We start from the raw sequence: 17,228 nt of genomic DNA, 5'->3' as shown, positions 1-17,228 counted from the left end.
TCATCCCCAGCCCTGAGCCCCCCCACATCATGAACCCCTCATCCTCAGCCCCAACTCTCATCCCTCTGCACCCTGATCCTCTGCCCCAGCCCTGAGCCCCCCCCGCAGCATGAACCCCTCATCCTCAGCCCCACAGCCCTCACCCCAACCCTCTGCCCTAGCCCTGAGCCCCCTCCTGCATCATGAACCCCTCAGCCCCAGCCAGAGCCCTCATCCCCCTGCACCCTAATCCTCAGCCCCAGCCCTGAGCCCCCCTGCAGCATGACCCCCTCATTCTCAGCCCCAGCCAGAACCCTCATCCCCTCGCACCCTAATCCTCTGCCCCAGCCCTGAGCCCCCCCACATCATGAACCCCTCATCCTCAGCCCCACAGCCCTCACCCCACACCCCAACCTTCTGCCCTGAGCCCCCTCCTGCATCATGCACCCCTCAGCACCAGCCAGAGCCCTCATCCCCCCTCACCCTAATCCTCAGCCCTGAGCCCCCTCCTGCATCATGAACCCCTCATCCTCAGCCCCACAGCCCTCACCCCTGCACTCCCTCCTATCCCCAAACTCCCTCCCTGAGGGTGCACCCCTCCCCCTTCCCACCCCCAAACTCCCTCCCAGAGCCTGCACCCCTCACCCCTTCCTATGCCCCACCCCCAGCCCATAGCCTGCACCCAAACTCCATCCCAAAGCCTGCACCCATCACCCCCTCCTGCACACCCACCCCCTGCCCCAGCCCGGAGCCTGCACCCAGCACCCAAACTCCATCCCAAAGCCTGCACCCTGCACCCCTCCTGCACCCTAATCCCCAGCCCAGGATCTGCACCCCAGACCTCCCCCCCCAAGCCCCAGCCCAGAGCCTTAGGTGGGGGCAGAGTTGGGGGGCAGGTTCTGGGCATCACCAAAATGTCTACAAACTTGCCACCCATGCTTATGTCCCTTGCTAGATGTGACTAATTTTGTGCCTTAGCCATTCTGACTTTGTTCCTACACACTTGTGCTATTCTTTTGTACTCTTCCTTGGCAATTTGTCCTTGTTTCCATTTTTTGTAGGATTCCCTTTTGACTTTCAGGTTATAAAAGAGCCATATTGGCCTCTTACCATTTGTCCAATCTTTCCTTCGCATCAGGATAGTTTGCAGTTATGCCTTTAATATTGTCTTCTTGAGAAACTGCCAGCTCTTCTGAATTCCTTGTTCCCTTAAATATTCTTCCCATGGGATCTTACCTGCTAGCTCTCTGAGTTTGTTAGTCTGACTTTTTGAGATCCATTTTCCTTATTCTGCTGCTCTCACTCCTTCCCTTCCTTAGAATCATGAAATCTAACATTTTATGATCACTTCACCCAAATTGTCTTCCACCTTCAGATTTGCTACCAATTCCTTCCTGTTAGTCAGAATCAAATCCAAAATGGCTGTCCTCCTAGTTACTTCCTCTCCTGGATCTCCTTTCACAAACTGTTATAGACGCTCAGAGTTGACTATACTGGTTTCTGTTTATCCTCAAAATATAATTCTCAATCAGAGCCAGTTTTACAACTTTTCGAAACATATGTGAGAAATGCCCACTAGTACTAGTTTACAAGCATAATACAGACCTCTGAATGAGACCATGTGGAGAACAGACATTATCATTTGGCAAGTTGCACCTACTAACAAATTCTTCCCAGCCTCCATAAAACACTGTCTGATTAACAGATGCTATTCTTGCTAATACTTCAACCCGGATGTTTAGATGTGAGCTTAACAGGTATACTTGGAGATACTTAGCTCTTTCATCCATAGTTCTCAAAGATCTTTATAAGGTGGGTAAGTATCATTTTTCCCATTTTATAGAAGGGGAAACCTGAGGTACAGAGATTCAGATTAAATTAAGACCCAGATTTTCAGAGGTATCCACCAAATTTGGATGCCTTAATTTTTGGATGCCCAATTTGAGGCAGCTAGAGTCTCTTAGGGCCTGCTTTTCAGAAATGCTGACACCCACAACTTCAGTTTACTGATGTGGGTTAAAGCTGGGCCACCCCGACTGTATTTTACAATCTTTGTTCTTGCCATTTCTTGTTGATACTGGTGATTTTTTGGGGACAGAAGGAGAACTTGATCTCATTGCACCTTGAAGAAATAAAAATAATTTGCAGTCAGAACAATAAAGGTCAATTTTGCCATATATCAGGTGCAGCAGGTTCAACCCTCTGATTTTCTAGTGGGTTTTTATCACATGCCAGATCTCAGCAGCACTTAACTCAGCACTTACATTAGGTCAGGGAACAGGTCATGTTATTCTAGCTTCCTCCTTTAATATTTTCAAACACCTCAACTATATATTGTTTGATCATTAGACTGATATGTTTTCAGTATTAAAATTCAGATGTCTGCCACTGTTGTTTGGCTCTCATTAATAAGTTTTGGCAAATGCATTGCCATCTGCTAAGCTCAAACCATTAACTTGTAAAAATGCTGCACTGTCTTCTACCTTTAGAGCACCGTAATAGACTGATACTGTATTCCAGTGATTCTAGTCTTGCATGCCTACTCATCATGATCTGAATTGTCTGCCTTGGAACATCATATGGTTCAGGAACTCCCAGAGCTTGTTTACTACAGATTTGATACATTTACTTTTAATGCTACTATTATAGATGGTATATAGCGACTGGAAATGGGAAACAAAGGCAAGTCTTATTTCCAGCACCCAGCCCAGCTATCAGGCCTGGGTAAATGGGTCTCTACAGGGAGGGGAAGAGCCCTAGAAGGGGTCCGGGTCAGGAACATTGTTAATATTGGACCCATGAAGTCAGACCTCATGATATGCAATGTGCTCTCACTGCTATCTGTTAAATATAGTTTAGTGAATTTCAGTGCTGGGTAAAGGTGGTGGATCCAGCCCACCAGCCATTTTAAGCCAGCCCTCGAGCTCCTGCTGGGGAGTGGGATCTGGGGCTTGTCCTGCTCCAGCACTTCAGCCGGGGAGCAGGGTCGGGAGCTGCTCCACATGGCTCCTGGAAGCAGTGGCATGGCCCCCCTCTGGCTCCTACATGTAGGGGCAGCCAGGAGGCTCCACTCTGCACACTTCCCCTGCCCCATGTGCCGCTCCTGCAGTTTCCATTGACCAGGAACTGCCGCCAATGGGAGCTGCAGGGGAGGTGCCTGCAGCTGGGGCAGCGTGCATAGCCACCTGGTCGTGCCTCCGCGTAGGCACCGGAAAAGGGACATGCTGCTGCTTCCAGGAGCTGCTTGAGGTAAGCGCCACCCAGAAACTGCACTCCTGAGCCTCTCCCCACACCCCCAACTTCCTGCCAGAACCCTGATCCCCCTCCCACCCTCCAAACCCCTCAATCCCAGCCCAGAGCACCCGCCTACTCCCCAAACTCCTTATCCCCAGCCCCACCGCAGCCGGAACCCTCACACCCCTCCCCCCCACAAATCTTCCCCCCAGCCCGGAGCCTCCTCCTGTACCCTGAACTCCTCATTTCTGGCCCCACCTCAGAGCTCTATCCCCCAACTAGGGCCCTCACCCTCTCCCACACCCCAACCCCAATTTTGTGAGCATTCATGGCCCACCATACAATTTTTATTCCAGATGTGGCCCTCGGGCAAAAAAGTTTGCCCACCCCTGGCCTAACCAGTGTATTTCAACCATGATCTGGAGGGAACATCTGCAAGGGTGAGAAAAGGGTTAGTCTCCATAATGAATTCAGTCCTTGGCTTCTGCTATCACTGCCAATGGTTGTGATGCCTTTTTTCTATGAACTGGTGTCCATTAGGGAGTGACCACCAATTTACAGTATTTCACATAAGGCCACCAAACTGAGAAATTCTCTTTGCTAGCCACCAAAGCCTTGATTTTCTCTGTGCTGTGCTTGTACTGAGCCTGGCTCAAAGACTGTAGGGGATGCAACATACTTTGCAATGCTGTCCCCTTCCAGAACAGATTAGAGCAGCCCTGATAGCTTTCCTGACTGCCAAATGTCCTATCAGCATAGATGATGTGCCACAGGTCACACCCTGAACCAGGAATAGACCGGGATTTGTACCCTAATTGTGGGGGGGGGGGGGAGAATCTGACTTCAGATACCTTGGTTCCCTTAGTGCCTTGCAGGGCCAGATTTAAGGACAAGCGACCCAGGCAACTGCATGAGGTGCCAGGCTTTGGGGGCATTGGGGCCGGGGTGCTGTTTTTGTTTTATGACTTTGATGCACAATTTGTGTACAAATTTATCATCTTATATGACAGGGATAAATCATGCATGCAAATCATGCATCAAAGTCGTGAAATGGGCTACAAATGCAACAAAAGTAAGGTATCCAAAAGTTTAACAAATGGAGGGGGCACCATTTGGTCTAGGGTCAGGCCTGGTGCCTTGTTCTAACCACTAGGCATCGCTGCCTGTCTATATACATTATTGTATGCAGTGGGGCTGTAGCTGTGTAGATCCCAGGATATTAGATGTAATATTTTTCACTGGACCAACTTCTGTTGGTGAGAGACACATGCTTTCCAGCTTACACAGAGCGCTTCTTCAGGAAGAAACTGTAAAACATCTCTCTTTCTCTCTCTCTCACCAACAGAAGTTGGTCCAATAAAAAATCTTGTCTCACCCACATTGTCTCTATGGCAGTCTTCATTCCGTTATTAAGATTGTTCTGAAGAGTTTGTGTCGGGGAAGGGGGGAGTGGATCCTATTCTACTAGAGTGGCCAGGGGGGGTCATTTTTCAGCTGCAGTCTCAGACAAGCTAGTTGTAGTTTGCCAGAAGCCCATTCCGCTTACAGTAAGATGGCCAAGAGGCTTTTTACCTCTGGTTATTGTTCTTAGCACACTGAGCATGTTGCCTGCAGCCCCTCATGTTCCTGTATTTCCCTTGACTTGTAGCTGAACCCAGCGCATGACAGCATTTCCCCGCAATAAAAATCCACACTTGGGTCCTGTCCCTGATGGACTGGAGCGACCCAGCCAGCCTGTCTTGCTGGCCTCCTGCGGAATATAAATGAGTTATCGGGCGACACCTAGTGGTGCAGAGCTACTCTTACAGCGGGAAGGTACAGAGAGGGAGTGCCGCGGAGAGACAGAGACCGGGGCAGCAGAGAGCTGGTTTCCTTCTGACACTGGACGCTCCTCATCAGTTGTCACGCCACACAAGCTCTGTATTGTGCTCGAGGAAAACACAGGGGAAAGGACGATGGCACCACCATTTCTGGGTGACACCTGCCTGGGATTTTAACCTCCCTCCTACCACATCAAAAACCAGCCTTTGCCAAGGTTCCCAGAAACGACTTCATTGCTTCTTGCTAGCCGGACAGGTGCAGGCAAGTGCAGTTCAATGCGGGCTTGGGGATTTCTTCAGCACGATCACGAAGTGTATATGCTCTAAATGCCTACAGTACTGAGGACTCTTGCAACTTCTTATGTGATGCATTTGCACAAAGGGAGAATTCCTCATTTAAGATGGGTAATAAGCAAACGATATTTACTGATGAACAGCTAGATGCCTATCAGGTAAGATTCCTAATTCTGCATTAAGGAGAAGGGGGTAATCTGAATGTGCTGCTCTGGTTTTTGATGTATGATCCAACTTAGCTTGTAGGGACATGTTTATCCTTTACTGTCACTCTCCCTCACCTCTTATACCTGTTAATTAGACAATTAGTGGGGGGTTCTGCATGCATATAAATCCAGTTCCCTATCCCGGTGCAAAAAGAACGCTTCCCCCTCCACCGGGAAGGGGAATCAAATCCCAGACATGAAAGGCCAGGCAACAGAGATTAAAGTTTTTGACCACAGTGATAAATGACAGGTTTTAGAGTGATCCTTGCATTGAGCATGTTTTAAAGAGATTGTATCAGACACACTTGCACTTCATGTCCCTGATTCCTTCAATGGCAAGGAAATTTATACAGGTCAGTTTCACGTCTCCTAACAATTATGTACTGCACTCACTGCTCTTTGAAGAGCTAGAGAGGTGTTTCAGTTTTAATCCCTTAGATATGGTTGCCCTAGGTTTGCTTCCACTTCTGGGTGGAGATATTCCTTCACCCCCCTGACAGACAGAGATCTGCATTTTGGAAGCAGCACTCTCCAGAAGTGACAGTTTTTTGACATCTTTTTGAATACAGCATGTCACCTCAGTTGCATTTTTCTCTGCCCACTAAAGTCTTTCCCCATCTCCATTCATAACATCTCAGCACACTGCAGAGATGCCTGAAGCAGAGTGGGGAGCTGCCCACACTAGCTGGCACCTTGCACAAATCCAAGAGAATAAAAGATGACAAAATGTAAAATAAGAGAAAGCAGAGAAAAGGGGGAGCTGTATAACCATCCTGAGAGGTGTAGAGGCTGGCTGTTCTGTTTTCTTCCACAAAGGATTAATAACATTGCAACATTCAGCTTCTCTCCTGACCCAGGACCTCATCTAAAGTCAATAGTCTTTTCACTAGCCTCAGTGAGCTTTGGATCAGGCTTTAAAATGGAATGCATAATTTCAGAAACTAGATTCATTTAGAACAACCCCAGATGGGGACAGTCTTAGATTTCTTAATATTTAACAAATACTGAAGTAGGCAAATGGCAATGCTCTTCTATATTTTGCCTGTTACTTCTCACCTTAAAACAGCTCTCCCATGGTGAAAACAGAATAGTTTCATAATACAATATGAGAATAAATACATTCACACACTGATCCAATATCCTGACTGGATTCCTCCCTTTCATAATGTCACAAACATGTGCTTTGTCATGTTCATATAGTGATCACAAGCAGCATGCGGGGAAGGCTCATTTAACCTCACTTAGTTGCTGATCTCACCCCAACCTGCCATCGGTCATTGCAATATATTCTGTAGCCTAAGCAAGCTTAACCAAGGCTATGTTTATAGCAATGCTCAACATGCTTCAGAGAGGGAAATCAGAGATCTGTAAAACACCTAATGTCTGTATTCCCACTACCAATAAAAGTGAACACAGAGCAGAGACCCAGCTGCAGTAAAACAAAACAAGACCAGAATGTAATTAACATTAACATCTTGGCACAAGCTGGCAAATGTTAGAGCTGAAATGCCATCTTAATTCATTACACTTCATCTAGAATTTGCAGCCCATACCTTTCATAACATCAGGAAATTTATCTCAGACCCTTGCGGTAGCTAGGCACAATGGGTTGAGTTAGCCTATGGAATTTCTCTTCTGCAGGAGGTCATAAAATTAATTAAAGTCACTGGCTTTTTAAAAGGGATGGATAATTTTATGACCAGTAATAACGTTTGTTTTTATGCATGTTAAGATAAGGGCACTTGAATCTCATGCTTCAGGACATCAGCTAATCACCTCATGGGTCAGGAAGGAATATTACTCACATATACTGTGCAGATAGGTAGGCAAAGTGTTTTGTTGCTTATTTGCCTTCTCTGGAGTATCAATTATTGCACATTGCTGGGAGCATGAGTGAAGGAGCAGGAGACCCTATCCTGCTTATCTCACACAAGCGGTCTCATTGAGGGTAGCAGGGCTACCTGCATGAGTAAGGCAAACAAGATTTAGCCTAAAGATGGAGTTTCAGCATTTTTCTTTGAATATCCCAACTTGGGTAAAGTAATTGCAGGTTCCAGTTTACTCAAGTGAAAAGTCAAATTCCCTGTGCTGGTTATTCCCATCTGTGGATGAAGGACTTTTAAGATACCCACCTCAGAGCTTCCTTTCCATTCTTCTCTGAGGACAGATCCAGGGGATCAGTGTTTGGATCCTCTAGAACTGTACGGATTTTGGGAGAACCACTATAGCCCTGGGGCATCCGCACAGAGAATTCTTTCCTCCACGTTGCATTGTGTTCTCCCACTCTTCACTCTGGCTTCCTGCTGACCCTAGACCCCTGAACTACAGGAGCCATGTGGAGTGTTCCACAGGGAAGAGGAAGAAGCCACATAATTCCCTGCATACTCCAGAGTAATTCCATTGAAGCTGAAGATTTACATCAGCATAAGTGGGGCAACATGTGAACAAGAGTATGCAGTAAGTTATGCTGTTTTTCTGTCATGTATTTGGCAGTGGCCCCATGGCTGCAGTAACTTACATACTATGCTGTGCAGGTTTGGGGAGGTGGAAAATAGGCTGGAGACCTGCTGACACACCTGCCTCCTTTCCACCACTGAAATTCTTCAAAGATGTCTCTGTTGTGCTGGAGGAAAGGGAGCATGGAGCACTGGGCCCACAGCTTTTTAAAATATGGACATCCCATTGTTTGGAAACAGTGGGTGGGAATTTCAAAGGGGCCTAAGAGAGCTAGGATGCCAAATCCATTGAGCCTAGGAGTTCCAGATCTAAATAGAAGAGCCTCGACCATTTGAGCTAAAGGACCAATTCCTTATAGTTTATGGAGTATATAGATTAGAGTACTCTTGATATGCACCTGTGTGCATGTAACTCACAGATGGTCTTTATAAAAGAGAGAACTCACCTCAGCAACATCAGGATTGTGGATTAAAAACATTACTCATGAAATGTAAAAACATTTAAAATGGACCTTGCAGCTTGATCAATTCTTATTTTACACTTTTGGTAATTGGAATTAGGTAGCTTCCCCCCCCCCCTCCTCTTTCTATCTAGGCCAGGGGTATGACAAGCTGATTTTCATTTTTCATTGGCACTTACACTGCCTGGGTCCTGGTCACCGGTCCTGGGGACTCTGCATTTTAATGTAATTTTAAATGAAGCTTCTTAAACATTTTTAAAACCTTATTTACTTTGCATACAACAATAGTTCAGTTATATATTATAGACTTATAGAAAGAGACCTTCTAAAAACATTAAAATTTATTACTGGCACACGAAACCTTAAATCAGAGTGAATAAATGAAGACTCCGCACACCACTTCTGAAAGGTTGCCGACCCCTGATCTAGGCATTTGTACCATACTCATCACAGTGGCATCTGAATGACTCCTTGGCAACTGAGGTATTGCCTTTTTTATACATGGTACTTCAATAGATCTATACCATATAGGCTTAAGGAGTTGGTCATTTAGCTCTTGCTTTTAGATCCAGAAATTTTGGGTTCAATCATCCAAAAGATGATCCTTGTGTCATATAATGTGTTTTAAGGAAAGGTTCTTATAAGTCTGAAGATGAATATTTGACTGAAACTGTTTGTAAGAGAGCTATGTAGTGAGACTTGATCATATTTAAACCCTCCCCATCTCTTATTTTAGAGAAAGATGGAGGCAACCATCACAATTCTACAAAGCTACAAATCTCCTAATACCTTCTCCTATTGTTTGGCAGCCCTTATTCCCTTAGTGTAGTGCACCAGTGGATAGCTCTTTAAATTATCATAAGCGCATTGAAAAGCTTTGGAAATTTAAAGGAAATGGGCTTTTGCACAGATTGGTTTCCCAGGAGAACTTCATGTCAGTTAAAAACTATATACTAATAGGAAAGTGAATCCGGCCAGGGCTTTCTGCTTTCTACTGCCATTGCCCTATGCTCAGGTTAGTGAAATCGTTTTAACTTACAAATGCAAAATAGAAGTAAGGTCTCAAGGAGAAAAGAGTAAACATTAGTCAATAGAAAAGAAACATTTCTCTAACAAAGTGTATTTTAAGATTGAGCTTTTAAAAGCTTCCTAAGGGGCAGTGAACACTCAATTTCCATTCAAATGAAACCCCTTTTGGCTTTGAAAATCCCATTCTCTGTGTCTAAGGGCCAGATTTTGTCACCCGTACTCACACTGAGTAGTACGTACCTGACATGATTTTGTGGGTGCCCCCATGATTTCATTCAGACCATTTGTGGGCAGTTGTCTACACATGCAAGCTCTTCCAGAATAAGGTAGGGTTTGAATTTAAAGCAGAATAGCTATTCCAGAACACTTCCACTTTCACAGATAATTTGGAAAAGGGCACTCTTATTCTGGAATCAGAGTGTCCACACATGGAGTTATTCTGGAATAGCTATTCTAGAATAACTCCACCTGTAGAGACACCCTAAAATAAGCATGTGAGGAGACCCGGTGTCTTCACTGGAGTCAGACTACACACACACACTCACTCACTCACTCTAAAAGGTAAGTATATATTTAAGTGTTTTCCTGAACTGGAGTTGTAGTCAAGATTATGCTTGTGAAAGCTGCCACATTGACAACCTGGCAATCAAATTCTTATGTCTATGCACTGAGCATGTCAATCTCAGGCAACACCATTGTAAGGTTCCTTTCACCATACAGCTAATCTGTGTCAGCCCTCAGTTTGGGGGGATCACAGCTACGGTGGGAGGGTGGTTCTGTCTTGTGTCATTGGCCTTGAGGCTGACACTTCCAAGTTCCAACTGTGATGTGGGCAGGGGTGAAAGTAACTTAAAGGACTTACCGGTACTCCGGAGTCCTTAGGAGGGGAGGAGCCTCAACTAGAAGAGGCGTGGCCTCTACCAGAAGAGGCAGGGCCTTTAAATCCCCAGGTGCTTTAAATCAGGATTTAAAGGGCCCAGGGCTGGGGCTGTGGTAGCAGCAACTGGGAGCCCCGGGCCCTTTAAATCACCCGCAGAGCTACCAGGTGCAGAGGGGGCTGGGTGCCCCAGGGGTGATTTAAAGGGCCCTGGCCTCTGGCGGAGCTTTAAAGGGCCTGGGGCTCTGCTGCAGTAGCGGCATCTGGGAGCCCCTGGCCCTTTAAATCACCACCGGAGCCCCGCTGCCGCTACCCCAGGGCTCCAGCAGTGGGGCTTGGGTGGCAATTTAAAGGGCCCCAGAGGGTAACGGCAGTGGGAGCCCCGAACCCTTTAAATTGCCACCCAAGCTGCGTTGCCGGAGCCCTGGGGTAGCGGTGGCAGCCGGTGGCTCAGGCAGTGATTTAAAGGGCCCGGGACTCTGGCTGCCGCTACCACCCTGGGCCCTTTAAATCGTCCCCAGAGCCCTGCTGCCGGAGCCCTGGGATAGCGGCAGTGGTGCTCCGATGGCAAGTTAAAGGGCCAGGGGCAGTACTGGTGGTCAAGCCCCTGGCCCTTTAAGTCACCGCCAGAGCCACACCGCCGCTACCCCAGGGCTCCGGCAGGCTCCGGGGATGATTTAACGGGTCCGGGGCAATAGCGGCTACCGGGGCCCCGGACCCTTTAAATCATCCTCTGAGCCCTGCTGCCGGAGCCCTGGGGAGGCAGCGGTGGGTTTCTGGAGGCTATTTTAAGGGCTGTGGCAGCTGCTACAGCCCTGGATCCTTTAAATAGCCGCCGGAGCCCCACCGCCGATACCCGAGGGCTCCGGGGACGATTTAAAGGGCCCGGGGCGGTAGCTGCGGCAGGCGCCCCGGGCCCTTTAAATCGCCACCTGAGTCCCGCTGCTGCTTCACCAGGGCTCTGGCAGCAGGGATCTGGTGGCAATTTAAAGGACCTGGGGCTCCAGCTGCTGCTGGGAGCCCCAGGCCCTTTAAATTGCTGCCAGGGGCAGCCAATCCACCCCGGTATGGTGCACCAGCTCTTGGTGGTACGCCATACTGGGGCGTACCGGCTTACTTTCAGCTCTGAATGTGGGTTCCTGCTTGCTAAGAACTAAGCTGCAACTTCCAACTCATTACACATATGGCAGGGAACAACTGTTAGCTTTTGACAGGGGTGAAAGTAAGGTGGTATGGGCCAGTATGGCATATTGGTAAAAAGTGGCACCAGTACCAGCCCCTCCCGCCTTACTTTAAAGCACTGCCATGGCATAAGGACCCTGCTTAAAGTGCTGTCACAGCAGCGCTTTATCGTCACTGTCCCTTTTGCACCCCCCAGGCTGCCAACAGGGGGAGGGGGGCAAAAAGAGCAGCTGCCCCGGGGCTGGCGATTTAAAAGAGCCTGAGGCTCCGGCTGCTGCTGCGGTAGTGGCAGCGGCAGCCAGAGCCCCAGGCCCTTTAAATCGCCGGTGGAACCCCGGGTGGTGCAGGCCAGGCAGCATGGATGGGCTGGTTGGGGGATACTGAGCCCCAGCCCCGCCCCTTCCACCCAAGGCCTTGCCCCTTCCGGGGGGGCAGGAGCGGGGCATAGCCACCACCGTACCAGTAAGTTTTCAATTTTACTTTCACCCCAGGCTTTTGATTAAGGCTAGCCAGAGCTAGACTTGAACTCAATGTCTATGGCTCTGAGCCAAAGCCCATAGAAGTTAGTGGGTGTATCTTCACGGAGTTTAATGGACTTTGAATCAGGCCCCTAGAAAGGAAAAGTACAATGGCAAACCCCTGAACAGATCAACTGTTTTTGTAAAATAAACAAATGGTATCACTTTTAATTGCAATATTATGCTGCCACAGGGGAAACAAGAAAATAAAATAAGGATTATAAACTACTGAATAAAGAAACAAAGCAATTCAAAATAATAAAGAACTATAATAAAGCAGTGTCAATACCATAGACTGGCCTCAATCTATACCTGGGTGACCTAAGTGCAGTTACTGACTCCCTGTAAATTAGGTTTGAATACGTCATTGGTCATTATGGTTCACTGATAACTCTTGCCACTTGCTCACATTCTGCGCCTCTCAGAATCTTTCCATTCTGGGTCATAGTTCAAGCAGCAATGCATACGCTGGATGTCATGGATCTCTCATGATGGCATCACTCAAAAGAAGTTGGACCACATCATCACACATGACAGGCGTCTCTTCACCTCCTGTAGAGTATATTATGGTGCGAAGTGTGCTGCAAATATAGACCACCACCTAGTGGTTGTCCCGCATGGCGTTGACACTCTGACAAGCAAGTAAGCTCTCTGCAATGATTAAGAAGTTTGACATCGACGCACTTCTCTGTGTGCCGGGTTTAGCCAGCAGGTTTTGTATTGATGTCAGCAATAGATTCTCAGCTCTAGCCGACCTGCCAGATGATGTTGAGGTTGCCTGGTCTCTGTTTATTTCCATCCTCCACTAATCCACTGAGCAGATGATTGGCTATAGATGCCCAGCATGCTGACCATGGCTATCAGAGGGGGCCTTCCAGACAATTAAATTGAAGGCCTCAGCGTGCCAGCACAGTGATAAGCGCTCTTGTAATCAGCTGAAGCAAAAGTTCAACACCCTGGCACTCTGCAATCCTGAGGCATATTATAACCAAGTGGCGGATGATGCTAAATTTGGCTTAGTCAGGTGAGGCTTAAAACCAGCATTCTGCATGATCCGCAGCCTCAGCAGGCAAGAGATAGTTGCTACGAATGCCATCCTGAAGAACAGCTAAGGCCATCCATGTAAATTGGATGATGACATGCTCTCCCACTGGGTGGAACATTATCACAGCGCCCTGAACCACCCCCCAGCTGCCGCTTGTTCAGAGCTGGATGATTTGGCAGCCACTGTGATTTTGGACCCAGACATTTGTACTGATGCACCAACTTTGGATGAAGTGAAGCCCAGGCCATCTGCAAACTGAAAAATAGATGCACAGTCAGCAGGGGCGGCTCTATGTTTTTTGCCACCCCAAGCACGGCAGTCACGCGGATTTGGCGGTGCGCCTGCGGGCGGTCCACCTGTCACGCGGATTCAATGGCATGCCTGCGGGAGGTCCGCTGGTGCTGCGCCATCGGTGTCCCCGCCGCTGAATTGCCGCCGAAGCCATGGGACCGGTGGACCTCCTGCAGGCATGCCACCAAAAGCCGCCGGCCTGCCGCCCTCACAGTGATCAGCAGGCCGCCCCCCGCAGCTTGCTACCCAAGGCACGTGCTTGCTGCACTGGTACCTGGAGCTGCCCCGGCAGTCAGTGCTGATGACATCCAGAGCTGCTAAAATGTGCTATTGGCCATGTAGCTGAATCACTTCTGGCCATCTTTTGCCTGGTGTGGTGAACTGGAATGTTGCCAACTGCCTGGAAGGACGGTATTGTGATCTCACTTTAAGGGCAAGGGACCGTGCAGTGAATGTAAGAGCTACAGGCCAATCACCTTGTTGTCTGTGCAAGGGAGGGTGTTTGTGTATGTTCTACTGGTGCATTTGGGGCCCTTGCTACATTGGAAGAGTCATTCCCAACAGTCAGGCTTTACGAGGAACAGGTCCACATTAGATACCATTTGGGCCCTCTGCTTGTTGTCAGAGATACACCATGAGTTCAAGAAGCCCCTGCATGTGCTGTATGTCAATCCTAAGGCTGTGTTTGATTCAGTTGACTGAGTTGCGCTTTGGAAGGCTTTAAAGGGCATGGGTATCCCAACCATTCTGCTGGACTTGATTAGTGAGCTGCATAATGGAACCACTGCCCGCATACGTTGGGGGAATTGGATGTCGGCACCTTGTAAATCAATATCTGACGTTAGGCAAAGCTGGGTTTTCGCCTCTGCACTCTTTTGTCAGGCAATGGATTTCATAATGCAGCATTCTGTCAGGCCCATAGACATTAAGATCGTTTACCTCTCACTCTCAGACCTTGACTATGCTGATGACATTGTTCTTCTAGTACAGATCCCCAACAGGTTTTACGAGGCATCCCAGCAAATGGAAGAAGAGTCAGCTAAGGTTGGCCTCCATGTTTTGTGGTCAGAGACAAAGCTGCAAATTCTAGGACCAGGTCCACCCATGACTCCAATCTCTTTGAATAATGAAACTGTCGAAGCAGTCTCCAGCTTTTGCTATTTGGGTTCTATACTCATCGGTTCCTCCAGTTCTCACATGGATGTTCTCCATCGGATTAGCATCACAGCATCTGCATTGGGTTGTTTACAGTGAATATGGAATCAACATGATCATAGCATGACAACAAAGTTCAGGATCTATTCGAGTTGTATCCTTTCCATACTGTTGTACAGTTGCAAAACATGGACACTATACTGCTCAGACTGGGCAAAGCTGGAGGCTTTCCACACAAAATGCCAATGTCGTATGTTGGGCATAAAGTGGAATGAATTCATTTGTAATGCAGTCCAGGCTACAGACTATTGGGGCCATTGTCTGCAGACACCATCTTACACTTTTCGACCATGTCGCGAGAATGCCACAAGATGTTCCAGTGAACACTGTTTACTTGGGAGGGAGTTTAGGTGCGGGAAGGGGTGCAGGACTGGGGGTTGGAGCATGGGAGGGGCATGGGCTCTGGGAGGGAGTTTGGGTGTGGGAGGGGGCTCGGGGCAGTGAGTTGGAGCACGGCAGGGGGAGTGGGGTGCTGAATCTGGAGGGTACTCACCTTAGGCAGCTCACCACAATTGGCGACCAGCCCTGGCTGCTCCTAGGTGGAGGCACAGCTAAGTGGCTTTGCGCACTGCCTCCGCCCACAGGTGCCTCCCCTGCAGCTTCCATTGGTCGTGGTTCCCAGCCAGTGGAAGCTGCAGAGCTAGTGCCCGGGGCGGGGCAGGGGCAGCACGCAGAGCCGCTTGCTGTGCCTCCGCCTAGGAGCAGCCTGAACAGGTTGCCGCTTGCGGAGAGCCGCCTTAGATGAGCAGCACCCAGATCCAGCACCCTGCACCCCCTCCCACGCCCGAACCCCCTGCTCTGAGCCCCCCTCACACCCAATCTCCCTCCCAGAGCCCATGTCCTGCACCCCCTCCTGTGCCCCAACCGCCTGCAGGCCCCATGCCAACTGGACTATAAACTGAAATCTCAATGAAGATCAGAAATGACAGTTTATCAAGCTTTCCGGCTGGTGAAGTGCCAGATAAAATAGCTTTTACTGTATATGCTAAGTAGTAATAATAACAACAAACAGCTGAGCCATTGGCTAATGTTAGTCTGAGCTAAAAGCTATTTCACATCCCACATGCCCTCCTTTGTAAAAACACTGATCACTACAGGGTTAAAAGATCAATTGATAAGAGCGAGGTACTGATCTGAAACAAATTACTTTTATGGCCTACCAAGAAACACCATTTATAAAGTAAAAACAGGTCAGGAAGTTACATTTAATGGTTTTAAAAAACTCTGCTTAACCCAATCATAAGTAGGGTACATAAAGAAAATAAAATCTAATCATGGGGGGCTAGATAGTGCTACCCTCACTCACATTAGGTGGTTCTTTACTCCACAAGCAGTCCTGTTGAAATCAATGGGACTATCCATAATGGAAACTACTATCCAACATGAGAAAGGGGATCACAATTTGGTCCTTGGGCCCTGATGTTACACACATGAATAGCCTCTAGGGTTGCCAACTTTCTATTAGCACAAAACCAAACACTCTAGCCCTGCCCCTTCCCTGAGGCCCCACCCCCATCCCACCCCTTCCCTGAGACCCTGCCCCCCACTCACTACATTCCCCCTCCTTTGGTGGCTCACTCTTTCCCCACCCTCACTCACTTTCACTGGGCTGGGGCAGGGTGTTGGGGTGCGGGAGAGGGTGAGGGCTCTGGGGTGGGGCCAGAAATGAGTGATTCAGGGTGTGGAAGGGGGCTTGGGACTGGGGTAGGAAGTTGGGGTGTGAGAGGGGGTGAGGGCTCTGGCTGGGGGTACTAACTCTGGGGTGGAGCTGGGGATGAGGGGTTTGGGGTGCTTGGGGGTGGGGTGGAAGGATTCAGAATGTGGGAGGGGGCTGCGGGTTGATGCAAGGTGTTGGGGTGTGGGAGAGGTGAGAGGTTTGGAGTGCAGGATGGGGTATGGGCTCTGGGCTGGGGGTGTGAGCTCTAGGGTGGGGCTGAGGATGAGGAATTTGAGGTACAGGATGGGGCTCCAGGTTGGGGGTGGGGTTCAGGGCTGGGGCAGGAGTTTGGGGTGTGGGCTTACCTTGGATGGCTCCTGATCAGTGGTGCAGTGGGGCTAAGGCAGGCTGCCTGCCTGTCCTGGCTCCGTGCTGTGCCCCAGAACTGTCCAGCAGGTCTGGCTCCTCGGTGGGGGAGAAAGGGAGGAAGCTCTGCAGCGTGCACTGCTCTCACCTGCAGGCACCGCCCCCCCCAGCTCCCAGTGGCCCCCCCGCTTAGGAGCCAGACCTGACTTTTAACGGCCCAGTCGGCGTTACTGATTGGGGCCGCCAGGGTCCCTTTTCAACCGGAACACCGGACACCCGGTCACCCTAATTAGACTCATTGACTTCAATGGGACTCATAGGAGGCAAACCAAGGTCCTGATCTCACATTTCATATTGCCATTGAACATATACCACACTAAATTACTTTTACTGTCCATCAAATTGCAGCTGTAGACATTCAAAATAACATCATCAAGATCTTAAGTGTTCTTATGTGACATTCTAACAGCAGATTTTAAAGGCAAAACTTTACCAAAAACCAATGAATAAAAAGCAGTTTTGGCTTTACTACTGTAAATTATCTTGCTACAGATTTAGGTAATCTAGATGTTGAAGCCTGCATTGCACATTCTTAGTG

At 48.6% G+C, this 17,228-nt stretch overlaps 1 protein-coding gene across 2 annotated transcripts in view; it reads left to right on the top strand.

Annotated features, from left to right (window-relative positions):
* The window catches only part of CIB2 (calcium and integrin binding family member 2), a 143,660-nt gene that overhangs the window by 17,385 nt on the left and 109,047 nt on the right, over positions 1-17,228 (top strand). For both annotated transcript variants that reach the window (XM_044978637.1, XM_044978636.1), the window contains exon 2: positions 4,862-5,485. In XM_044978637.1, the coding sequence (XP_044834572.1) occupies positions 5,435-5,485 (51 nt within the window). In that variant the 5' untranslated portion in view covers positions 4,862-5,434. The remainder of the gene's footprint in view (positions 1-4,861; positions 5,486-17,228) is intronic.

This window comes from Mauremys mutica, chromosome 11 (assembly GCF_020497125.1).
Source record: "Mauremys mutica isolate MM-2020 ecotype Southern chromosome 11, ASM2049712v1, whole genome shotgun sequence".
NCBI classification, from domain to species: domain Eukaryota; kingdom Metazoa; phylum Chordata; order Testudines; family Geoemydidae; genus Mauremys; species Mauremys mutica.
Note: the sequence above shows the minus strand (reverse complement) of the source record. Positions and strands in the feature narration are given on the sequence as shown.